Source organism: Triplophysa rosa, linkage group LG8, assembly GCF_024868665.1.
Source record: "Triplophysa rosa linkage group LG8, Trosa_1v2, whole genome shotgun sequence".
NCBI lineage: Eukaryota > Metazoa > Chordata > Actinopteri > Cypriniformes > Nemacheilidae > Triplophysa > Triplophysa rosa.
The window spans coordinates 18583892-18604195 of NC_079897.1; the positions used below are offsets into that span (position 1 = coordinate 18583892).

The 20304-nt window shown below is 37.8% G+C and overlaps 2 protein-coding genes across 3 annotated transcripts; one reads left to right on the forward strand and one right to left on the reverse strand.

The window, feature by feature from the left end:
- Positions 1-3535: 3535 nt before the first annotated feature.
- Positions 3536-15736, reverse strand: dedd1 (death effector domain-containing 1). Of its 2 annotated transcripts, XM_057340900.1 has the most exons (7): positions 15627-15736; positions 14976-15123; positions 14147-14663; positions 13936-14055; positions 13552-13674; positions 5459-5846; positions 3536-4882 (listed from the first exon to the last, which is right to left on the reverse strand). In XM_057340900.1, the coding sequence occupies exons 3-6, from the start codon at positions 14610-14612 to the stop codon at positions 5461-5463; spliced, it is 1095 nt and encodes a 364-aa protein (XP_057196883.1). In that variant the 5' UTR covers positions 14613-14663; positions 14976-15123; positions 15627-15736; the 3' UTR covers positions 3536-4882; positions 5459-5460. The 2 variants fall into 2 exon arrangements, with proteins under 2 accessions (XP_057196883.1, XP_057196885.1); XM_057340902.1 differs by lacking the exon at positions 14976-15123 and having other exon boundaries at positions 15627-15716.
- A 1379-nt stretch (positions 15737-17115) lies between these two features.
- rabac1 (Rab acceptor 1 (prenylated)) lies at positions 17116-20114 on the forward strand. The gene is made up of 6 exons (XM_057340931.1): positions 17116-17229; positions 17838-17918; positions 18028-18240; positions 18816-18913; positions 19050-19151; positions 19250-20114. Exons 2-6 carry the CDS (start codon positions 17848-17850, stop codon positions 19336-19338), a joined length of 573 nt encoding a protein of 190 aa, XP_057196914.1. The 5' UTR covers positions 17116-17229; positions 17838-17847; the 3' UTR covers positions 19339-20114.
- The last annotated feature ends 190 nt before the right edge of the window (positions 20115-20304 follow it).

A 20304-nucleotide genomic window follows, 5' to 3' on the forward strand; every position in this document is an offset into this window, starting at 1 on the left:
CTTTTCTTAACTTTCCATGGCCAGCCCTGGTTTTCATAATTCATTCAAAATTTAGGCTATGCTTTATTTTTCCTAATGCGCAAATATGGCCCTGAAAACTAGTCCTGAAAACATCGTTTCGTATCTTCAGATGGTGTTGTTTCTTAGTTAATCTGAAGCCCATAACAGAAACGTGAGGCCACATACACAGAGAGCTAAAGCATGCCGTCAGGTTGTTCAAATATTTGACAAACCATCTCCACTACCTTATGTAAACATACAGAACGTCTTTCCTTTGTGTCCCTTTCTCCAAAGCCATATTTACAAAAAAGAAAGTGTTTATTGTGAACAAATAGTCCACGCCGAAATACATTTCTGCTTGTTCTTCGGACTGAGTCTGTTTACTGACACAAGGGCGTATAATTATTTCTCCTGCTACATCATCAGCCAGCTCCTCAGAGGACGCAGTGAAAAGTTACAACGCTTAAGCCTAAAAGAGCTGTATGACTCAATCACAGACTTAATCTACATCTGTTGTTTATAAAACTGCAAATATCTAGCCATCAACCGAGAAAGTGACCACACATTGAGCAGCACACAGTCCAGAAATGTGTGAGCCAGCTTTCACACGCTGTCCCCTGGCCTGTGTGCTGGAGCTGCCTGGCCTTTTAAAGGCAAAATCTCCACCTCTTAATTGATTTTCTCATAATTAACTCAGTCTGCTCATCGATTTTCCCCTCAGTGAAGTATCAGACTGCGTGGCAGCGGACACTAACGGCCATGCTGAGGCCGCGTTATTACAACGTCGTTATCAAGGATACGCCGCCAAACAAATATCGACCAAATTGATTAAAAAGCTCCCCAAAGAACCAAATATACGTCTAGATTGTCCGCAAATCAGGAGACAAAACGGCAGCTCGCGCTTATACGCGCGCATGAAGACAGAAATAAAGGAAACGAGGGTGTTCATCCCGATGCTCTAAACCACGTCAACAACAAAGCCCTTCTCAATGCTTGAAGAAAAGATCATTATTTTGACCACAACAACGCAAATGCCTTACGATGACAAAAATACACATCTTATCATCTTATATTAGAATATTAGAATTAGAACACGATGTGTAAATGTTATAATAATGATAACAATTTTGGGAACATCTTTCGCTTTTCATAAACATGATAGGCTACCCTAAAATTAGTCAATGACAGCATATTTGGACAATACACAAACAAGAATTCTGGAAATACAAAGACAAACAGCAACAATAACCAAAATGAAATAAGCTTGCATTCCGAGCATAAAGCAAATCATAAACCCCGGTGAAATCTGAACAGCCCTCGTGCACAATAGCCTACTGTAAAATGCAGATTGCAGGCTTATTTTACAGCGCTTGCACATTTCAAATCAAATATTCCCGCGATGGCCTGCGCCAATTACAGCATGCAGAACAGCACGAGCACATTCACACACACGGATTCGCAGGTACACCAGAGCGACACATGCACAGAGAGAGAGAGGGCTGTCCCCTGAATTCATTTCGAACTAATCAATAAAAAGAAAACCCCAGTCCGAGCACGAAATCATTAAAGGCGATAACTCTGTCCGCCTCTCCCCTGCACCCTCGGTGCGGGACAGGTTAAATTGAGATAGGATCATTTAAAAGTGAATTGTGATCGTGGAACAAGAGCAACAGAAACAGCGCAAGGTAACGAAAACCGAACATGGACAGCAGAGTTAAAGAAAAACAGACAGCAAGTAAAGATGACGTCAGAGTATAAAATTTATATGCAAAGCATAGTTTAATAAAGCTGTCAGTTTGTTCACACAACATTACCAGCGTTTCCATCGATGAGCTCGGCAGTCTCCGTCACGCGCGCGAGCTGCTCGGACACGAAAAGAGACGGAGACAGCGAAACGGGAGAGAAAGGCCAGATATGGGGGGGGTAGAGGTGTTTCTGGGGGGCCGTTTCAGGGACAGAGGGGCAGAAGGAGAAAGGGAATGGAGTGAGAAGCCTGAATTTGAAATTAGGGGCGAAAGGTGAGGGGGTCGGGTGGAGGCAGTGTGTCTCGCTGCCTCCATACCTCCAGCCGTTTCCATGACTACGCGTTGACCACTGGTGCTGAGGAAAATAAAAGCTATTGTGTAACAGAATATTAACCCAAATATTAGAAAGGTGTAATCATCACTTCCCCTTTCTGGCACGTTTCTCCAACATCTTCTATTTCAATTTAAGCAAAAATAAAGCTGCCATCTACTGGTGAAGCCAATAATTTGCAACATAGGCCCAAATTTAAAAAGCTCTCGACAGGCCTCACTTCACAAATGTGTTTTTCGCTTATTAATATATAGACCGACAGCCAAAGTTTTTTTCACGCCAGTTCAGCGCACCGTTAAATCCAGTGCAATGTCAATGACACAGACGCTCTATTCGTCAGCACCATGGACAGTGTCATTACCGAGCTCGTGTAAATGTAGAATTAATAATGTCTAAGCATAGACATAATAAATACATGGTTGCATAACTGGAATTTTTCTCAAAAGTGTTATGATAAACTACTCACATTTGGGCAGAGTTACTGACATATTGTGAACATTACTGAACACTTGTAAGCACACTGCCAGTGTGTCACTTTCTGATTTGCAGATTTTGATCAATTTTCTTAAGGATGATTAATTAGTAGTTAAATTAGCTATTTCATTTTCTTCTCAGTATTTCCAAGAAAATTCCCTGTGTTCTGACTTAAAAACAGAAAAAACCATTTACACAATGGCTTTTATACTCATGTACATTAAATTATGATACATTGAGGACGTCCCTGCAAAGCAAAATCTACAGATGACAAGCGTGAGCTTTCATAATTCCTTAGGAAAAATAGGGTAGTCTAGACCAGTCCAATATGGCAGACGTGTTGACGTATCACAGCAACAGGCCAAAGCGCTATCTATTTATTATGCATGTGTTTAAGTGCCTAAGGCTACAAAGTCATAAAACGTTAGTTTGATTAAAGAGCAGGATAGAAATGTGGAAATATAAGTGATGACATTTGCCAAAAAGAAAGAATCAAGGCACACAACTTATTCCATTTACCTGACAAAGAACAGGAAGATGGAGGGGCTGCTGGTACGGAATGAAAAATAAGTTGGAGGGTAAAGACAAGAGGCATGGAGTTTCTAATTATAAAGAAAATAGTGGCAGCCAATTAATAATTCCAAAAGAGGTGATTGAAACATAATGTTGAGCTTGTCTTGCGATGTTTACAGTGAAGTGTCTATAAACAGAACTTCAGTTCAGTTTGAATATGGCACATCTGTGCTGTATTGGTAAATTTGTGTTTTTGGGTAATTGTTTAAATTCCACTCTAAGGTGTTGATGAAATCGCAAAGTGTGATTTTAATAAAGACTATAGAAACCTCTTAAAGTTGACCTCAAATATGTCCAGCCACAGATATTAATGGTTTAGCATGTTAATGCTCCAAACACTTCAATTTTTTAAACTCAAAATTTAAATCTTAAAATCATGTTTTAGTACACGCCAGAAATACACAACTACATGAACTATATTATCTTTATTAAGAATTATATTTAAATAAATTTACATGTCCCAAAACAGGTTATATCATGTTAAACAAAAGCTTGAAAAAAAAACAAAAGGGTTTAATTTTCCTCTCCCAACACATTTATGTTAATCACTGAACTGTTCCAAACTGAATCACCATTAACTACAGTACTACAAAACTTTTAAGCTTTCTTTGCATGTTTCCTATAAGGGTACAGACATAAAAAAATGGACCAATACATTTTTTTATAAGCAAACATACTCTAGAAATAGGACCAGATGTTATTCTGGTTGTGTGTCAAGACGTAAGTAAAATGAGCCATTCCTTAATTACAATTAACTAACCTTGTTTATTCAGCCTTTTACAAAGGCATCTGGTCACCCTGTTAATCTAACTGACAACCTTTCAACTCTGCAAAGTGGGAATCTGTGGAAAAAGGAATATAATTATTGAGTAGTTGCATAACAAATGCTAAAAGTCTTTCTTGTAATTGCTTAGAGAAAGAGCTCTCCTGATCCTTAATACACTGCCCAGTGTATGAACTGGCAAATGTGATCACGTTCAGTCAACCACTGTATTTAGGATTTCAACATTGAATTATGAGCTCTTAAATCTTTCTGCTGAAGCCAATGCAGCACAGTAGACCAACCCAAGAGTAGTCAGGTTATGTTTCCTATACAATGGCCTGATGGCGGCAGTGTGAGATTCTGTCCACCAATATATCGCTATCAGATTGGGGGCTGAAACTTAAATTAAATTGAAAATCAATTAAATTATTCAAAACAATGTTACCCCACACTCCATTGGTAGATTATACACTATTACAGGAATGGGGCATACACCTGAATGGATGAAAGGGAAACAATTTCACCTCCATCAATTCATTCCTTTTGTGGAGTCCTTGAGTTACATTCTTGATACACATTTCTTTATCCAAAATGTTATTTTACATATCTTAGACCAGGTTAAACATAACTTGAGTCCACGGGGGTTCATTCAAGTTCAAAATTGTCATCACATAAGAAAAAACTTTACATCCACATACCAACCTCTGGCACAGTAAATGGTATATTGGTGAATAGAGGGGGTGTGTGTTTATGGAAGTAGCGCACTTGTCCATTTTAAAAGTGCCATTTGAAACTAACCTGTGTATGATAAACAATAATTTTCTTTCAGAAATAATAAATGTCCAAGTGGCTGCCCAGTTTCATCTAGAATCTTTTAATAGGCTCTCCGTCCGAGCAGGGTCACCAACACTCAACGGGCAATGAAGTCAAAAGGCAAAACTCTTTCTTCATCAATCATATCTGAAGGTCTCAGGTGATTCTGTCATTAATCAGGGCCTGTGAAGAAAACAGAGATACTTCACTTAATAAAATAGTGCAGCAGAATAAAGATCAAGACAATAAAAAAAAACATCCATTTCATCCATGAAAATGCACTAAAAAGATACAGTAATACTGATTTATAATGCCCCCTGGTGGTAAACATGTTAATAAAAAGACCACGCAAAAGTAGTAGACTGTAGCCGGTTTCACAGACAAGGCTTAAGGCTAGTCCAAGACTAAAATGAACGTGTGACCTGTCTTAACTGAATATAACTTGCCCAGAAATATCTAAAAACATATCAGTGCCATTGTTTTGTCTCAAGATGCACACCAGTAATGTATTCTTCTAAGGTATTTTTATAAAAGCGACATAAATATCTTAATTCAACTAAGGCATAGTCCTGGCTTAAACTAAACCGTGTCTGTGAAACCGGGCCTATATGACTGCTCATCTCTGTGTATGTATAAAACAAGTCACCACATAAACTGTTAAAATTCTTTAGGTTACATGATCATACACTAGTTGGACAAAATGCATCTAGTCTATTCACAAAATCGATCTATTTCCAAAACTCACAAAAGAGCGCTTACCTTTATACCGCCCAGGTTGTTTCATTGTGTACTTGGTTGCTAAGCAACAGTTTCCTGCCCTCTTCATAATCATCTTGATCCACGCTGACAAGCAGCCTGACCCCCTCCTGTCCCGCTGCCCTCTTCAAAGAGTCCGTGATGAAAACCCCTTTCAGCGCCTCCAGCAGTGCCCCGCTCAGGTAGTCTGCCCAGAACGCATCCAGGTTTGCAAGTTCAGAGAACTTGATGTCACAGACAATAGACCCTAGGTCCCGGGTGCGAAGCAGCGAGCCCGCTCGACTGAACAGTTCAAATTGCCTCTCCAAAGGCTGCTGCTTGTCCGAAGAGACTCCATCACGTAGAGCCGACTCGTGCTCTGAATACTCCGCACGCACACGTAGCCGAATATCTGAGAGAATGACAGTGTAGGAGTGGGAGAGACAAAGAAAGAGAAGAGAGTGGGATGAAGGGTGGCATGCGGAGGGCACGGATATGCGAAATCAGGAAGGTTTAGAGATGCAGGTGAGAGTTTGGGATTTGTGAAGAATGGAGGGTTTGGTTTTGAAATTTGGTAAAAATATATTTTCACAAAGATGGAGAGTATTAAGAAAAAGGGGAGAACAGGAGGAATAAAACACTTGTTAGTGATGGTCAAAAGAGAACAAGAAATACTTTGCAAAAAGTTTTGTTTATTTATACCACATATTTTGGTATAAAAACAACTGGAATATCAACTTGGTGAATTTCTCTAAACCCGAATGCTCAAAAACGGAACTGCATCAGGTCTGAGAAATCAGGGATGTCTGAGGCCAACATCCTGAGCAATATATCACTTGTCCGGACATTTCTCAGAACTGATAGAAATTAATTGACCCTGCATATTTAAAATGTGTTAACCTTTGTAGTCCGTAGTGGGTAAAACCCGCACAGTAATTCAGTACTGTCTTTTGGGCATTTTAGAAGACCAGCAGACAAAAAAAATCATGGGGTGGCCTTCAAATTATTTTAGGGCACACATGGACTTGTTCAACATGTCCAATGAATATGACACTTTTATATTTGCAGGTCATAAAGATAAATGTTGAGGAGTTTCGAAAGTCCAGTGAGGTCATTTGGTTAGTTGAGGTGACCTGACAGCACCTCAACTCATTTAAAGTGATTGAAGATGAACATTTGATATAATCCAGGGACAGTGAGCGGAGATATTGCGAGTTAAATTCTCTCAAATTCTTTTTTTTGAGGACAAAGTTTAGTTGTCAAGAGTGATTTTCTACCGATTTGTATACATCCAAGCTCAGAAGGGGCCATTATTAAAAGACAGAATGATGCCGGTTGGTTTACAGGAGGTAGAACTGATGTCATGCAACAGCACAGGGAACAGAGACGGCAAAATACGATTGGAGGATACATACTGAACCAGAGCTTCGCAGTGATGTCATTTCCTTTCATGTCATTATCTCAGAGGTCAGAGGAGGAAGCGGACCCATCAATCTTCAGAACATTGCTGCAACACAAATCCATTTTTTCTACAACCAAAGCTCCACCACATACTGAACCCCTTTTTTATACTTGCAAGTTTATGAAGCAACAGTAAACATTGAAGGGTCTAAGAGTAACATCAGTAGTTAAAAAACATGTCATCAAACGCTTTGATGAAACTAAGATTTACATTTTTGTCAGTTTATCACTTGTCCAGTGCCAATTGTACCACCATACTGTAAATGGCACTCTTTCACTGTGCAATAACAAATATATATATATAGATCTAGCGAATATAAAGATTTTCAGGCAATGACGTCCAGGATATATGAATACAAGTGGATATCTGAGGGCATTAACTTGGCAATTTCTTTTATAGTGGGTAGAAGTAAATTGCATATGGGCAATTCCATGCCAATGTCAACCTTAAGATGAAAAAATCTAGTTTTTACCAAATGTTTTCACCATAAATATGTCAATATTTGGTGGTTTAAAGTCTCAAAATTTTAAAGCATAGTTTTCCATAGTCGGGAAATGAATTGTCACATCCATAATGGTCTATATTGCTTATAAATGGGCATTTGAAAATAAAACATAGTAACTATTTTATGTTCTATAAAGAGGCATCCCTTCTCTATTTGTTGGATATTTTTGCCTCTAGTTTGTGCATTTTAATTCAGAGAAATCCTTCAAAGTATGTTGTTTCAAAAATGTGCATCCTTTTTGGTCACATTCATAACATAAAATTTTCTCTCTTTAAAAATAGAAAACTCGTGTAGAGACTCGTGTCATTTTTCTGATGTCTGGGCTCTATCAGGAGATCAGTAAAACAGAGGATTCAAACAAACGATTCAATATATCGGTAATAAATACATTCCCTAAAATTTTTTCTTTTGAGAATTTATAGTTCTTCAAGTTTTAACTGTAAATGTCTCATTCATAACACTGCAATTGCCCACAGTTATATACTACACAACATTTAAAAAGGGCAACAACTCTTTGACAATGTGAGATGAGCTTGTATAGTCATCGCTTGAGAAGTTCTCGGGACTGTAAATTTAGATCAAATCCACACTTAAGAATACATGTGGCCAAAATGTCATAAGAACCGCATTTTCCTATTCCTTATTGTACCTTATTGAGTCTAGAAGCTTATGATGGTACTGTTTATTTCATCCAAGTGTGTTATTAATATATTAAAATGTAATGCAGATTGGCACACAACAGACTGGAAACACAAAGTTTTTTAACGTTCTTTTTAAGACAGCACACATTTACAGAGCACTTTTTGGTTTCATTGAACAACACTTTCATGTCTCCGCACATAAAGTTACATTTAACATGTAGACATCCGTTTCTATCATCAGCACTTTTCACTATAATTCCTGTATACAGAAGGTGCCCATAATAAGCAGTACAATGTACGTTTTTTTCCGCAAGATATGTAATGCTCTATTTGTATGCATTACAGTTGTTTGCTTAGCAAGGTGTAAAAATACATTTGAAGCACCCCAGAGCAAAAGTTACATATATTCAGAAGAACATTTTTTTCTAAATTAAAGAAAAATCTAAGGATTTTTTGGGGGGGGGGTTGCTCCATGTGAAGAGCTTCCACACTTATTTCGATCCCTCTTTCCGGCTGAACAACAAACCAAGAAGGAGGGAGAGAACAAGAACAAAAAGCTGACCACCTGTTGGTATCAAGCTTTTCGACTGTTTTCCCTTTCATTTTCTCCCTCTCTTAGTATGTGAGGCTTTCCAACTTGTTTTTGTCCCTGACACTTGTATGTCAGTCTGTTTTTCAACTGTGGACATAGAGAAAGGAGAGGAAGAGAGAGAGAGACAAGCAGTTTTGGATGAACGTTGTTGCAACAGTTTTGCTATGTCTTATTCTTTGGTCAAGCAGGCAAAGTTGATTTACATCATTTCTTGTCAGTTCATAAAGGCAACAATTTTTTATATAGAGACCACTGAAGCAAACCTTTTAGGACCATATTGAGCTTATCAGGCATGATTTTACAAAATTTTTAATGAAAACATTCAGTGCTTAATTCATTAAAATCAAAACACTGGCAGAATTTGATTAGCTGAAATGCTAAATAAAACGTTTTCCTTTTCAATGTAGCTTCAATGTAAAAATACTAAAACTTTGGGAAATGATGTACGGGTCTAAACAAGATCTGTTGGGTCATTTTCCCCAGAACTGCTTCAGTAAAACTTTCACTGAGGACATTTGAGAACAAATCATTAGTTTTAACGGTAAAACCAGGTTAAGTTGAGTTAAAGAGGCATTTGAGCAAAAACTAAAATAGAGTAATTTGCAGGCAAAATAATGTTGGTTGCACCAGAAAATTCGGACAGAATTGGAATGCATTCTTTGAGTCAGTTCTGTGAAACACTGAGGCCAACAAGCCCTCCAGAGAGGATATCATTCCCATTTCTTCCCAAATCTAGTCCCCATTTCATATTTTAGCACATGTACAAGTGGGCAAGTGGACAGTAACAAATGAAAACTGACATTTGTACACACATGATTAGATTTCACCCCTCCTCCTACGCGAGTTAGGAAGGGGGTTCTTTACCTTAGAACATGGATCAGGCGCATGAGTTAAAGCGCTGTGTATGATTGGACAGAGAGGACAGTTTTTGTTGTGAGCTCTGTCTTTTCACTCTATCCATTCTGCTGCTTTGTCTACTCAATCTTGAGTCAACCTGCCAAGATCAAATGTGGAGTCAACACAGCAATCAGCACGCTCTGCTAGTTCGGAAGCAAAAAAAGGTTCAAAGGTCAATCATGGCACAGCAGGACTGTAATGTTTGAGTCTGAAAATCTGTTTTTAACACACATGTAATAATCCTTTTATGTGCTAGGGAGAGTCTTACAGTCAATAAAAATCAATCAATCAAGATTTGCAATTATGAGACTTTGGGAAAATGTCTAAGGAACAGGTGAACGTTTTAGCACAAGGGAACCACATCCCAGTAAAACCCAAGGCCAAGCAGAAATGAGCTCAGTTACGTAGGGGGGGACTATTAACCAATGTTAGGTGAAGTGACAGTGATCAGCAGTGTTTTACTGAATAAGGCACAGTGGGATATAAAGGCTGAGGCCCAGTATTTAATAAATCTCTTCTGTCTGTTTTCAAGACATTTCAATCAGAACGTCAACAAACCAGGAGTTAATCACACTGAAAAATGCTTATCCAACAGAAAACAAAAAACGGAAAAGCAACAGGGAGAGAAAAGTTGATGGGAAAATGTGGAAAATAAAAAACAGAATGCGAGTGCATTCTGTCCATAAGTTGTAATATGAAGGAAGGAGGGGAACTGAAGCAAGTACAGCTCTAAAGCACAGCTGGTGTCATTCACATTCTCACATAACAGAGCTAGCTATACAATGTTGTTTCTGATGCAGCATTGAGAAAGTGAGCATCACAATATAGCAAAATAGCATTTGCCCAGGACATAGAAGCAACTACTACTGGGATTGTAAGACTAAAAATCATAACATGTTTGAATTTTCTTGTTGTACATTATGCAAGTATATAAGCAGCTTCAATCGAAAGTTGAAGAGTTTCTACAGTACACGAGATGAAGAAAGTTTTTAGAGGCATGCATTTTGTGCACAAGCATCTTGGCGCAATGAGAACGACAAAGTGTTTAGATACTGATTCACACACTGAACAAATTTGGTGGGGAAGAAACACAAAATGGAATTAACAGCTGGGTTCCCATCACCCCTGTTTTATAGGGGTGGGAGTAAAAAATCGATTCACAATTAATACTGATTCAATCTGCTAGCGATTCGAATCGATTCACAAATTTAAAAAATGGATTTTTTTTAAACGTTACTAAATATAATAACGTGACGTCTTTGGAACAAATAAGGCGGAAGTCAACTGTAAGAGCAGTGCAGCACCCGGACGTTTTACAGAGTGCACACAAGCACAAGCACAGCGGAGCAAATAGGAGCAATAGAGAAAGAGAGAAACCAAATACAATCAGCCCTGTAGGACTAAACTGCATGATAAACTGAATACATTTTTAGGATGGTCTTTCTCTGCATCTGTTCTGCACAGTGAGTAAGCGGCAGGGAGAAACAGCACATTAAAGGAGTCATATGATACGGTTAAAAACGAATATTATCGTTTCTTTTAGATGTAATGCAATGTTTATACACGATTTAAGGTTCAAAAATGCTGTATTTTCCACATACCGTGCATGTTTGTATCTCCTCTTTGCCCCGCCTCTCTGAAACGCAAAGATTTTTAACAGAGCTCATCGCTCTGAAAAGCGAGGTGTGCTATGATTGGCCAGTTAACCGGTGCGTAGTGATTGGTCGAATACTGCAAGCATGTGACGGAAATGTAACGCCTCTTACCATATTTGGAACATCAAGTTCCAAAGCAATTGTACTGACAGGTACGCCCACCTTACTTGCGTATACATTTGGGCGGTCTTAGTCAAATCATACCACGAACTGACGTAGATTTGTGGGGGTGTGGTTACACGAGGCGCTTCAGGCAGGTCTGGGTGAACATTCGCTTTTAGATAGAATGCATCTTTTATTCCGACACTTTAATTTTTGCAATTTTACGTGTCTAATACATGCATGGGCAACTTATAACACACCAAAGACATAGAAAAACACGTGTTCGCGCCAAATGACCCCTTTAAGTAAGTGTGTAAGTGCAAAATAGCGGTTCAAAAAACCTGTCACTGTTTACAAGAACATGAACATACTTCTGTAGCCAGATGAACGAGCTGGCTGCTCTGCACTGGACTAATACACTAATATTGGTAAAATAACCGCTCTTTTAATGTATGTGACATGTATATGATGATTTTGCCATACGATGTGGCAATTTGCGGAAGTGACTGTCGTTTAACATAGAGCACTAATGAGTCGCGTTTAATTACTATTATGTACTTGTTTTAATGTCTGACAGCAGACAGCAATGAGAATGGCTTTACTGGGCACTCAGTTGTATTAAAATACAATATGTGACTGTTCTAAGAGTAGAAGCCAAAGTACCAACACTAGTCTGACTCTGAGCGCAAACGTGACGCGATGACATCTTAAATCTTAAATATGCTAATTAGTACACAAAGAATCGATTCTAAATCGAATTGCGACCCAGAATCGATTCTGAATCGAATCGTGAGGGACCAAACGATTCCCACCCCTACTGTTTTATGCACATTTTGAAGTTTCGCATCAGAAACAAGTGATGGAAACGGCAAATTTCAAAATAAAAACCCTTAATTCGCAAAAATGTTTTTACACTCGCTTGAAGTGGTTTTTCTTTTTTAAGAAAAAGGGTTCATGTGAATAATGGGAGATGGAAACACATTTGCCGAATAAATTCCTCCAAAGTCATGTAACTGAACTATGGGACCTGAAAAGTTGTTATGGTCATTCTTAAATGCCTTAGCAAAGTCGTTAAAGTATTTCTGTAATTGCCTCTCAGAAATGTCACTACTGCATTCCCAAACAGCAGGCATCCACGAAAGCACCGCATTTATTGCGTTTCATAATTATTATATATGAAAATTATTTTATTCAGTGGCTTCTCTTATTTTCTTACTGATATTTAGAAGTAACAGTTTTTACTCATTGGATGGAAACTGTGCTTATTCGCTAATGTTTTAAGCGATATTCCAATTTTGCACATAAGCTAAATTCGCAACTTTGGATGGAAACCCAGCTCTTGTTGTCCATGTTATTGACACAACACATTCCTAATATGATTGGTTGCATCAGCTACTGCATATTTTAACATTGTAAAATGTTTTTCACTGACTATAACACATTCCCTCTCGATTTCCCTGAATCCTGTTCATGGTTTGATGATACAAGGTTCAGTGTGTGGCTCATGATTCAGACATTTGAAACAATTTATTAAAAATGCCAATGAATCAGAAATATTTTAGGCACACAAGAAAGTACAATGTGAACCCATTATGGCCAAAGATCAAAAGGCGAGCATCATGCAGGTAAAACTATCAAGAGATGTATATGCCCTGCGATGAAGTAAGAAATGGCTATAATAGCTGACAAAAACTAATAGATTTTAGACACAAAAACATTAAATAAGAAGACACTGTTGATAAGAACCGTCATTTCAACTCATTGAGCTGATCATAGGTCAGTTTTTAAAGTACTGCAGTGATCGTCTTATATTGAATGCATCTTATCAAATAGATGCTTGTTTTGGTAAATTTCAAAAAGGCAGGTTTTTCTCTTAACATGTTCTTATTATTGTTACTCCGTGCTCTGTTCTGGAGTTAGCAATGCCCTGATGGCAGGACAAAAGCATGAAGTGGCTTTTGTGCAAGTTGTCTTTGAGTCCAATCAGAATGAAAGTTATACAGTCAAGAGTGCAGCAAAATCACAAAGGGATGAACAGAGATGGCATGTAATTAATATCAACCCCTGACAGTACTAAATATTCAGTGCCTTTCTTTAATAAATGAGTTATTGGTTAATTCTAAACTGTCAATGAATGAAGCACCAGGGTTCAAAGCTACTGGCTATAGTGTTTCATAAATAAAAAAAGGAAAGAGATGTTAAAGGCAAGGGAGTTTAAATGACAGGAGTAAGATATGAAGAGGTGGAAATGAAGTGCCCTTACCACAGGTCACTTTGTTGGGTGTTGGCTGCGGTTGGATTTCCGTCAAACTTCTGGATTTTCGCTGACAGCCTCTGCCACGCTTCCGTCGGGCAGGGGTGGTTGTCGTGGCAGAAGAACTGACACCTGACATGGCAAACACAAATGAATTCACTTAACTGGTGAGTGACACATTGAATATTCAAAATTACTTTGCTCATAATATAACATTGTGAATAAAGTGACCATTTTAAGGTGGTTTTCTCTGGCTGTTGAGTGTCTTAAAAAGCTTGTTTCTTTCATGTCTTTCAAAAAAGAAGGCATCAAGACAAAGATCTAACAAACCAGGAAGGTAATTAACATTACAACCATTAATTTGCCAAGTTTATAGCTGAGATCTCTGCTCACCTGTTCTCCACTGGTGGTCTTGTGTGTTTTCCAAGGACGGTATATCTGTGTTTGGGCTGATTTGGGTTTCCCCTCTGTATTCCACCTCAGGGTAGTCAATTCTCTCTCGCTCAGGAGAAACTAACAAATACAGATAACATATCAATATCTGTGCATATGTTTTTATCATGTCACAATGTCAACCACAATCTGGTTAAAAGCAGATTCTTACCTGTTCTTCTTTTCTTCTGTGAGACAAAGGACAGGACATCATGTCGTGTCAGAATTCGCAGCAACTGAAATAAAGGTTTGAGGTTTCCATCGTTTATGTACCCTCGTCTCTCCAACTCTAACAGCAGTTCAACACCACTCTTGAGATGGTGGCGAGAGGCGATAGGACAAGGCTCATTCTGAGGCTGTATCCACCGCCATGCCTTCAGAAGCCGAGGGCATGGAGATTTGCTCTGCGGAGTTCCATCGGGCATATCAGGGGACTCCTCGGCCCATCCCTCAGGATCGAGGGGATGTTTTTCAGGATAGGTTTCATCAAGGAGGAAGGACAAAACCTCAACATCAGTCTCAGTGAGTTGGGAGCCCACAATTTCAAAGATCTCGTGAAGGGACAACATCTCATAGTAGCTCAGGCACTCAGTCTCCTCCCAGTACAGGGAGTATCTCGTGCACTGCATTTTAGCCATGATCCCTTGTGCTTCCAGAAATATATCTAAACGTCCAAAGGTCAAATGTTTCTGGTGAAGAAAAAAAGAAAGCATTTTTAAAAAAGAATACACTTGAATCTATTTATTTTATGGTTACTGTCTGATAAAGATCATGAAGATAAAAACACAATTATATTGGTTTACTTCAAGCAAAGCAATAATTATGAAAGTCTGTAATACCGGAAAAGCGCAGGCCAGTGCAACGGGCCAACTAAAAAATATTAGCCATTGAGCTAGCTTGTTGTTTGCGCGGACGTATGATGTAAAAAGTCTACAAAACAGTCAAACCTCCGTTTCTTAAATCTTCATTAAGAACAAAAAAAGATAAATAAAGATATTTACATGTGTTTAGTGGAAATACTGATGATATTTTGATTTGTATCGCGTTTCTGTGGTAACCCTCTCTCGGTCAGCTGCTGCTGTCAAACTTTCCTCTTGCTCAGCCTCACAGAGCCCAGCCCACACGCGCCTCTTACGTAAGGTCACGTTTCTGTATGGGAGACACGCAGGCGCAGAGACATTGGTCGATTGTGTTCAGTCGAAATAATACAGTAAATATAGAATTTGGAAAAATACACAAAATACAAAATTCGTTTAGCTGTACCAGGAGACTAATTTTGTGTGCGTTTATGCGTTAGCTGACGTTTTAGCAGCTGTCTTCCGCCACGGTTGAAATGCTAGGTTTTTCCTTGACATCACAATGCACCAAAACACTCGATGTAACGTTACCAAACATAAAGAAACACGTTACAAACTACACACGACATACAAGAGCAGATGAGCTAAAATGAGCATGTGCTTGCATCTGGACGAAAGGTTCGCTGCTATTTAAATCGAACGATATTTCTGTAACGTTATCTGTTCACTCGACGTTTTATGTGTTTCTGGTGGTTAAATAATGGATCGACATTTAGGTTCATTGACAAATGTCATCAAACAGGAATCATAAAAACACAAATATCCTTACTGTATTTAAAAAAACGAATAACTTACCAGTATCAAATCGTTTATAGCCAGATTGTGATCACTCCTGTTCAAACACCACCCTGTGCTACCGCGTTATGCATTTTGTAAACAGATCTCTGCGCAGTCGCAGATCTTTATGTCATTATGTTGTGTCACTCGCGTATGATTTATAGATTATATATATATATTTTAATTATAGGCTCTGAGACAACAACAGAGACACATTTTATGTAAACCGTAGTGATTTTGTGGGGAAAATATGCAATGCTGCTGGGAATTTGGGGAAATGTAGTTTGGCCGATCAAAAAGGTGCTCTTAAAATTAAACCGGGGCTGTGTCCGAAATAGCCCCCTTTACCCTAATATCGTGCACAATTTGAGGGGACATCAATTTTTAGTGGTGCCCGAATTCATAGGCCGCGTCAAAGCAGTTTTAAAATCTTTGTTCTTGAGTAATAATTTTGTGCACTTTGATTTTTTTAAAGCTAGAGAAGTAGTACTGGGATAACGAGAAATTGTTTTGTTATATATCGTTTTTCTGTTCTGTTAATCTGTTATTGTTACTATTTTCCAGTAATAATTTGGTGCAAAATTCATGTTTGCAAATTCGATTACAGGAATAAATAACTAAATAAATAGATTTATTTGGTTTAGATGATGTCCAGTGTTTTAACATCTACGTGATTAATTAGCCTACAGGCACATTAAGAGCACAAATCACAAAATATTTTAGTGGTCATGAAAACGTATTCAGATTTAGCATATTAATGATGCATTCATCTGATAAATCATGACATTTCAAGTGAATGCTTTTTAAAAGTAAAAAGTATTGCTATCGGTATCGAAATCGGCAACACAGGCCCTGCATTTACTTGGTATCGGATCGATACTAAATTTTACAGTATCGCCCACCACTAGCATGTAGTATTTCTAACCCGATGGGACACACTTAGCAAGTACAAACATGTTACTTAATGGGGTGTTTCTAATTATGTTATAAAACGCAGTTTTACAAAATACATAACTGTGGAGTTTTCACCAATAAAATGTGTAACACTGCGTTTTACTACGAAATTATATGTAATATCTAATTAAATAGTCAAGTCAAATCAGATTTATTTTTACAGTGCTTTATTTGTATTGTATCAAAGCAGCTGTACCCCAAAAAGCTCAATCAAAAGGAAATCACATGTTAGCCAAATATAGAATAAATAGATATAACCTTTAAAAGTAGTTGTATAACTTACACCGGAAAGCTTTCCGTAACATCTCGCGAGACGTTGGTGTGCGTTAAGGGCAGTTTTGGATGTCTGTTCACGTGCAAGACAGGTACAGAAAATGAATGTCCTTTTTTATATAACAAAATGTTTATTAATACAACGCAAGTATCATTTTATAAATATACGTTACATTTTTATACAATATATAAACGTTCCTAATTCAATGCTCGCGTGCTAAAAGCATTCGAAACGGGCGAAGCTCAAACAGAAGGTGGCAGTAATGAAACATGTTACTGCCGGATGCCAGCTGCCGTAAAACACCAAAGAAGAAGCAGTCAATAGCCACAGTGTTGACTAACCACATCATATCCGCTGCCAGACACAACACGAAACACAGCAACACAAACTACTGTAAGTACGCTTTAGTACTATTTAAAATCAATCAGCCTAACCAGTATTGGGCTTATTATCGCTTCTAAAAGGTCTTTATAGTATATGCTTAATGTTAAGAGAGAAACGAATAACTGTTACATATTTTAACGAGAGCTTGTTAGGTTCCTCTTCAATAGATTTTATAAACTTTTAGGAGTGTTGGTATTTAACAGATATAATTATGTTAAATTCTCAAAGTTCATAATCCAGTATATTTTTGAGAACAGCGGCGTATCAAACTGGTTTTGCCGGATTCTTTCTCTGTATGATGATGCGGATCCTGTGTGCCAGCCCTTGAGTGACATCCATTTTCCATTACTACATTATATAATTCAAGACAAATGTACTATGCTGAACGGTTAATGGAATATGTTAGAAAAGCTAGCAAACTAAAAGCTTTCAACACAATATTTGATTTCATTTTATTGGTAGCTTTTGTTAAAAAAACACATTTGAATGTTTGTTAATGGACAGGCACAAGTAGGGAATGGTCTGTATGACATGTCTGAACGTCCACTTTTACTATAGTATAATATATTAGGTGTTAAAGCAGTTTAATGTTCATTTTAATCTGTGTGTGTTACTAGGCACATTGCAATGGATGGAAAAGTAAGCGACCCGTTTAGCAGTGAGGCCGAGCAGCTTCCAGGGGCAGGAATAATGGGCAAGTAAGTAAAGCCCTCTCTCTCACCAACATTTCAAGACTTACATATTTCCTTTCATTACACAAAATTTGTATATTTTATTACACTGGTATTTGTACTGTCTTTAACTCAGGCTGTGGCTGCCCAGAGGTCTGTCTGGGAATGTGATGAAGGATTGGATAGATCGTAGGCGGAAAGCCATCCGTCCTTGGGCAACCTTTGTAGACCAGCGCAAGTTTTCCAAACCCCGGAACTTTGGAGAGATGTGCCAACGTGTGGTGAAAAACATGGACACCTTTTACAGCAACTACACCTTCATCTTTCTGGGACTCATCCTGTACTGCATGTAAGAAACCACCTCATTTTGTTAACAAATATGCACAGTGCAATTAAAATCATGGGGCACATGTCATCTTTTATTCTTATGTACACACTTTATGTGTGTGTGTGTGTGTGTGTGTTAAGTTTACTTAAATGCCCACATTCACTCTTGAATGTTCTTCCATGAGGAAGAGGTTTAAAAGAATAAACATTCACACGTTTCAGGATGCTGTTCAAAGTAACAGAATTAGCTGTGATGTTAGGCAATATATGAAATATTCACCATGACTTTGCTGGCCATAAAAATATAGGGCCATGAGATCATCTGGTCATAAAAAACATGTGATGATTTAATATCCTGAAAGTCTGTATCATTTTCCTCAATCCTTTGTATGTTGATTTGCAAGTATTATATATAATATTAAGAAGAAAATGTGTCCACACCTCCGTACATTAATAATTTTTGTTTGTTTGTTTTTACTGTATTTTACTTATGTATTTAGAGCGATTTTATAAAATAAAAAATACTGACTTATTATATTTCAGAATTGTTAATATATATGTAATGTGTTCAGTAAGATTTTCTCTCTCTCTCTTTAGCATCAGTTCACCTATGCTGTTAATTGCCTTGGGAGTGTTTGCTGGTGCTTTCTATATAATCCACTTGAAAACCCTTGAAAAGAAGCTTGTGGTTTTCGGTAAGAAAATATAATATTTTAATAATAGTACTCTATATGGGTTGCATCATTTGTTATCAAGTAAAAGCTTATGTGAACTTTAGATCACAGATATGTTATTATTCGATCAGTAAACAGTAAACTGTGTGTCTCTCAGGTCGTGAGTTGACTCAGGGACATCAGCTAGGGTTGGCAGGAGGTGTTTCCTTCCCCGTGTTCTGGCTTGCAGGTGCCGGAGCAGCTGTATTCTGGATACTAGGTGAGCATTATTTTTCATCTTTACCTCACTGTGTTGACATATTTTCAACAAATGCTCTTTTTGTTTTCTCTGAAACTATCAATTTTTTCTGTATTTAGGTGCTACAATAGCCGTTATTGGGTCTCATGCAGCATTTCGTGAGCTGGAGTCGTCTGACTTGGAGGAGCTTCTCATGGAGCCTGTATAAATATACACCTCTCACCTATGACCTTTCAGCTTATTACCCTATAATGTCCTGCCTTGTTTGTATTGCCACATATTGGTTGTGGTACTTTGAATTATGCATCAATGAATTAAACAATATCAATTTACTCGCAGACAGACCGGCTGAGAAATCCAGACAGACTGTTAAATGCCTTTACTGGTACCAGTTGGATAGCATTTGCATTGTTACAAATTGAAATGTGAATTACTTTCTCAAAACACATACCTGAGCGTTAAGCTTGAATAAAAATCCTTTATCATTGCAGTAGTTATGATAAAGTACTTATTTTATCATTTAGTAATTTTGAAATTATTTTACAATGTGGCAATTTTATTACAATTCTCGAATGTCTGGAATAGATTTGCAGAGGCAAAAATGGGCTATGCTAGCAAAAAAAAACCCTAGATATAATTTGTTCTCCTCTTCTGCTCTCATTTTACATAGAGGGTACGGGTCATTGCATAATAGTTTTTTAGTAATATTTCATTCATTTGTTCTGTTTTCTTACATGGCCTTGTTACATCAGCATGATTTAATGTCAGCATATGTCAGTGACAGCAAAGATCGCTTTTTATACAGTGTATTACTGCTATTCTGTGTAATCAGTTCATCATAATGCCAATATTTACAACGGAAGGATTTGTTTGATCTGTGTTGTCTTATTTTGTAAACATTTGTTTCATGCATCTTTTGTTATACAACATGCTTCTTTTGTATCAAGGAATGAAAGTGCAATAAAATGCTCAGCCTGGAACATACTTTCAAATCTAATGTTCATTTGGTTATTGTTAGAGTAATAACCCTTTCTTTTGCATTCCAACCTATTGCACATAAATTTAGATTTATGTGATCCGTCCATTATGACAGCAGACCAGCTGTAGTCCATCTCATTTTTAGGTTGCCATGGTGATGACCTTGAGTAGGATCTACCTCCCTTTAAACACTGCG

Coding starts and splice junctions, on each gene's coding strand:
- rabac1 (XM_057340931.1), top strand. CDS start 17,848: ATGGATGGAAAAGTAAGCGACCCGTTTAGCAGTGAGGCCGAGCAGCTT. Junction 18,241..18,815: donor GGACTCATCCTGTACTGCAT/GTAAGAAACCAC, acceptor CTCTCTCTTTAG/CATCAGTTCACCTATGCTGT. Junction 18,914..19,049: donor AAAGAAGCTTGTGGTTTTCG/GTAAGAAAATAT, acceptor TGTGTCTCTCAG/GTCGTGAGTTGACTCAGGGA.
- dedd1 (XM_057340900.1), bottom strand. CDS start 14,612: ATGGCTAAAATGCAGTGCACGAGATACTCCCTGTACTGGGAGGAGACT. Junction 14,056..14,146: donor ACAGAAGAAAAGAAGAACAG/GTAAGAATCTGC, acceptor TGTATTTGTTAG/TTTCTCCTGAGCGAGAGAGA. Junction 13,675..13,935: donor AGACCACCAGTGGAGAACAG/GTGAGCAGAGAT, acceptor TTGCCATGTCAG/GTGTCAGTTCTTCTGCCACG.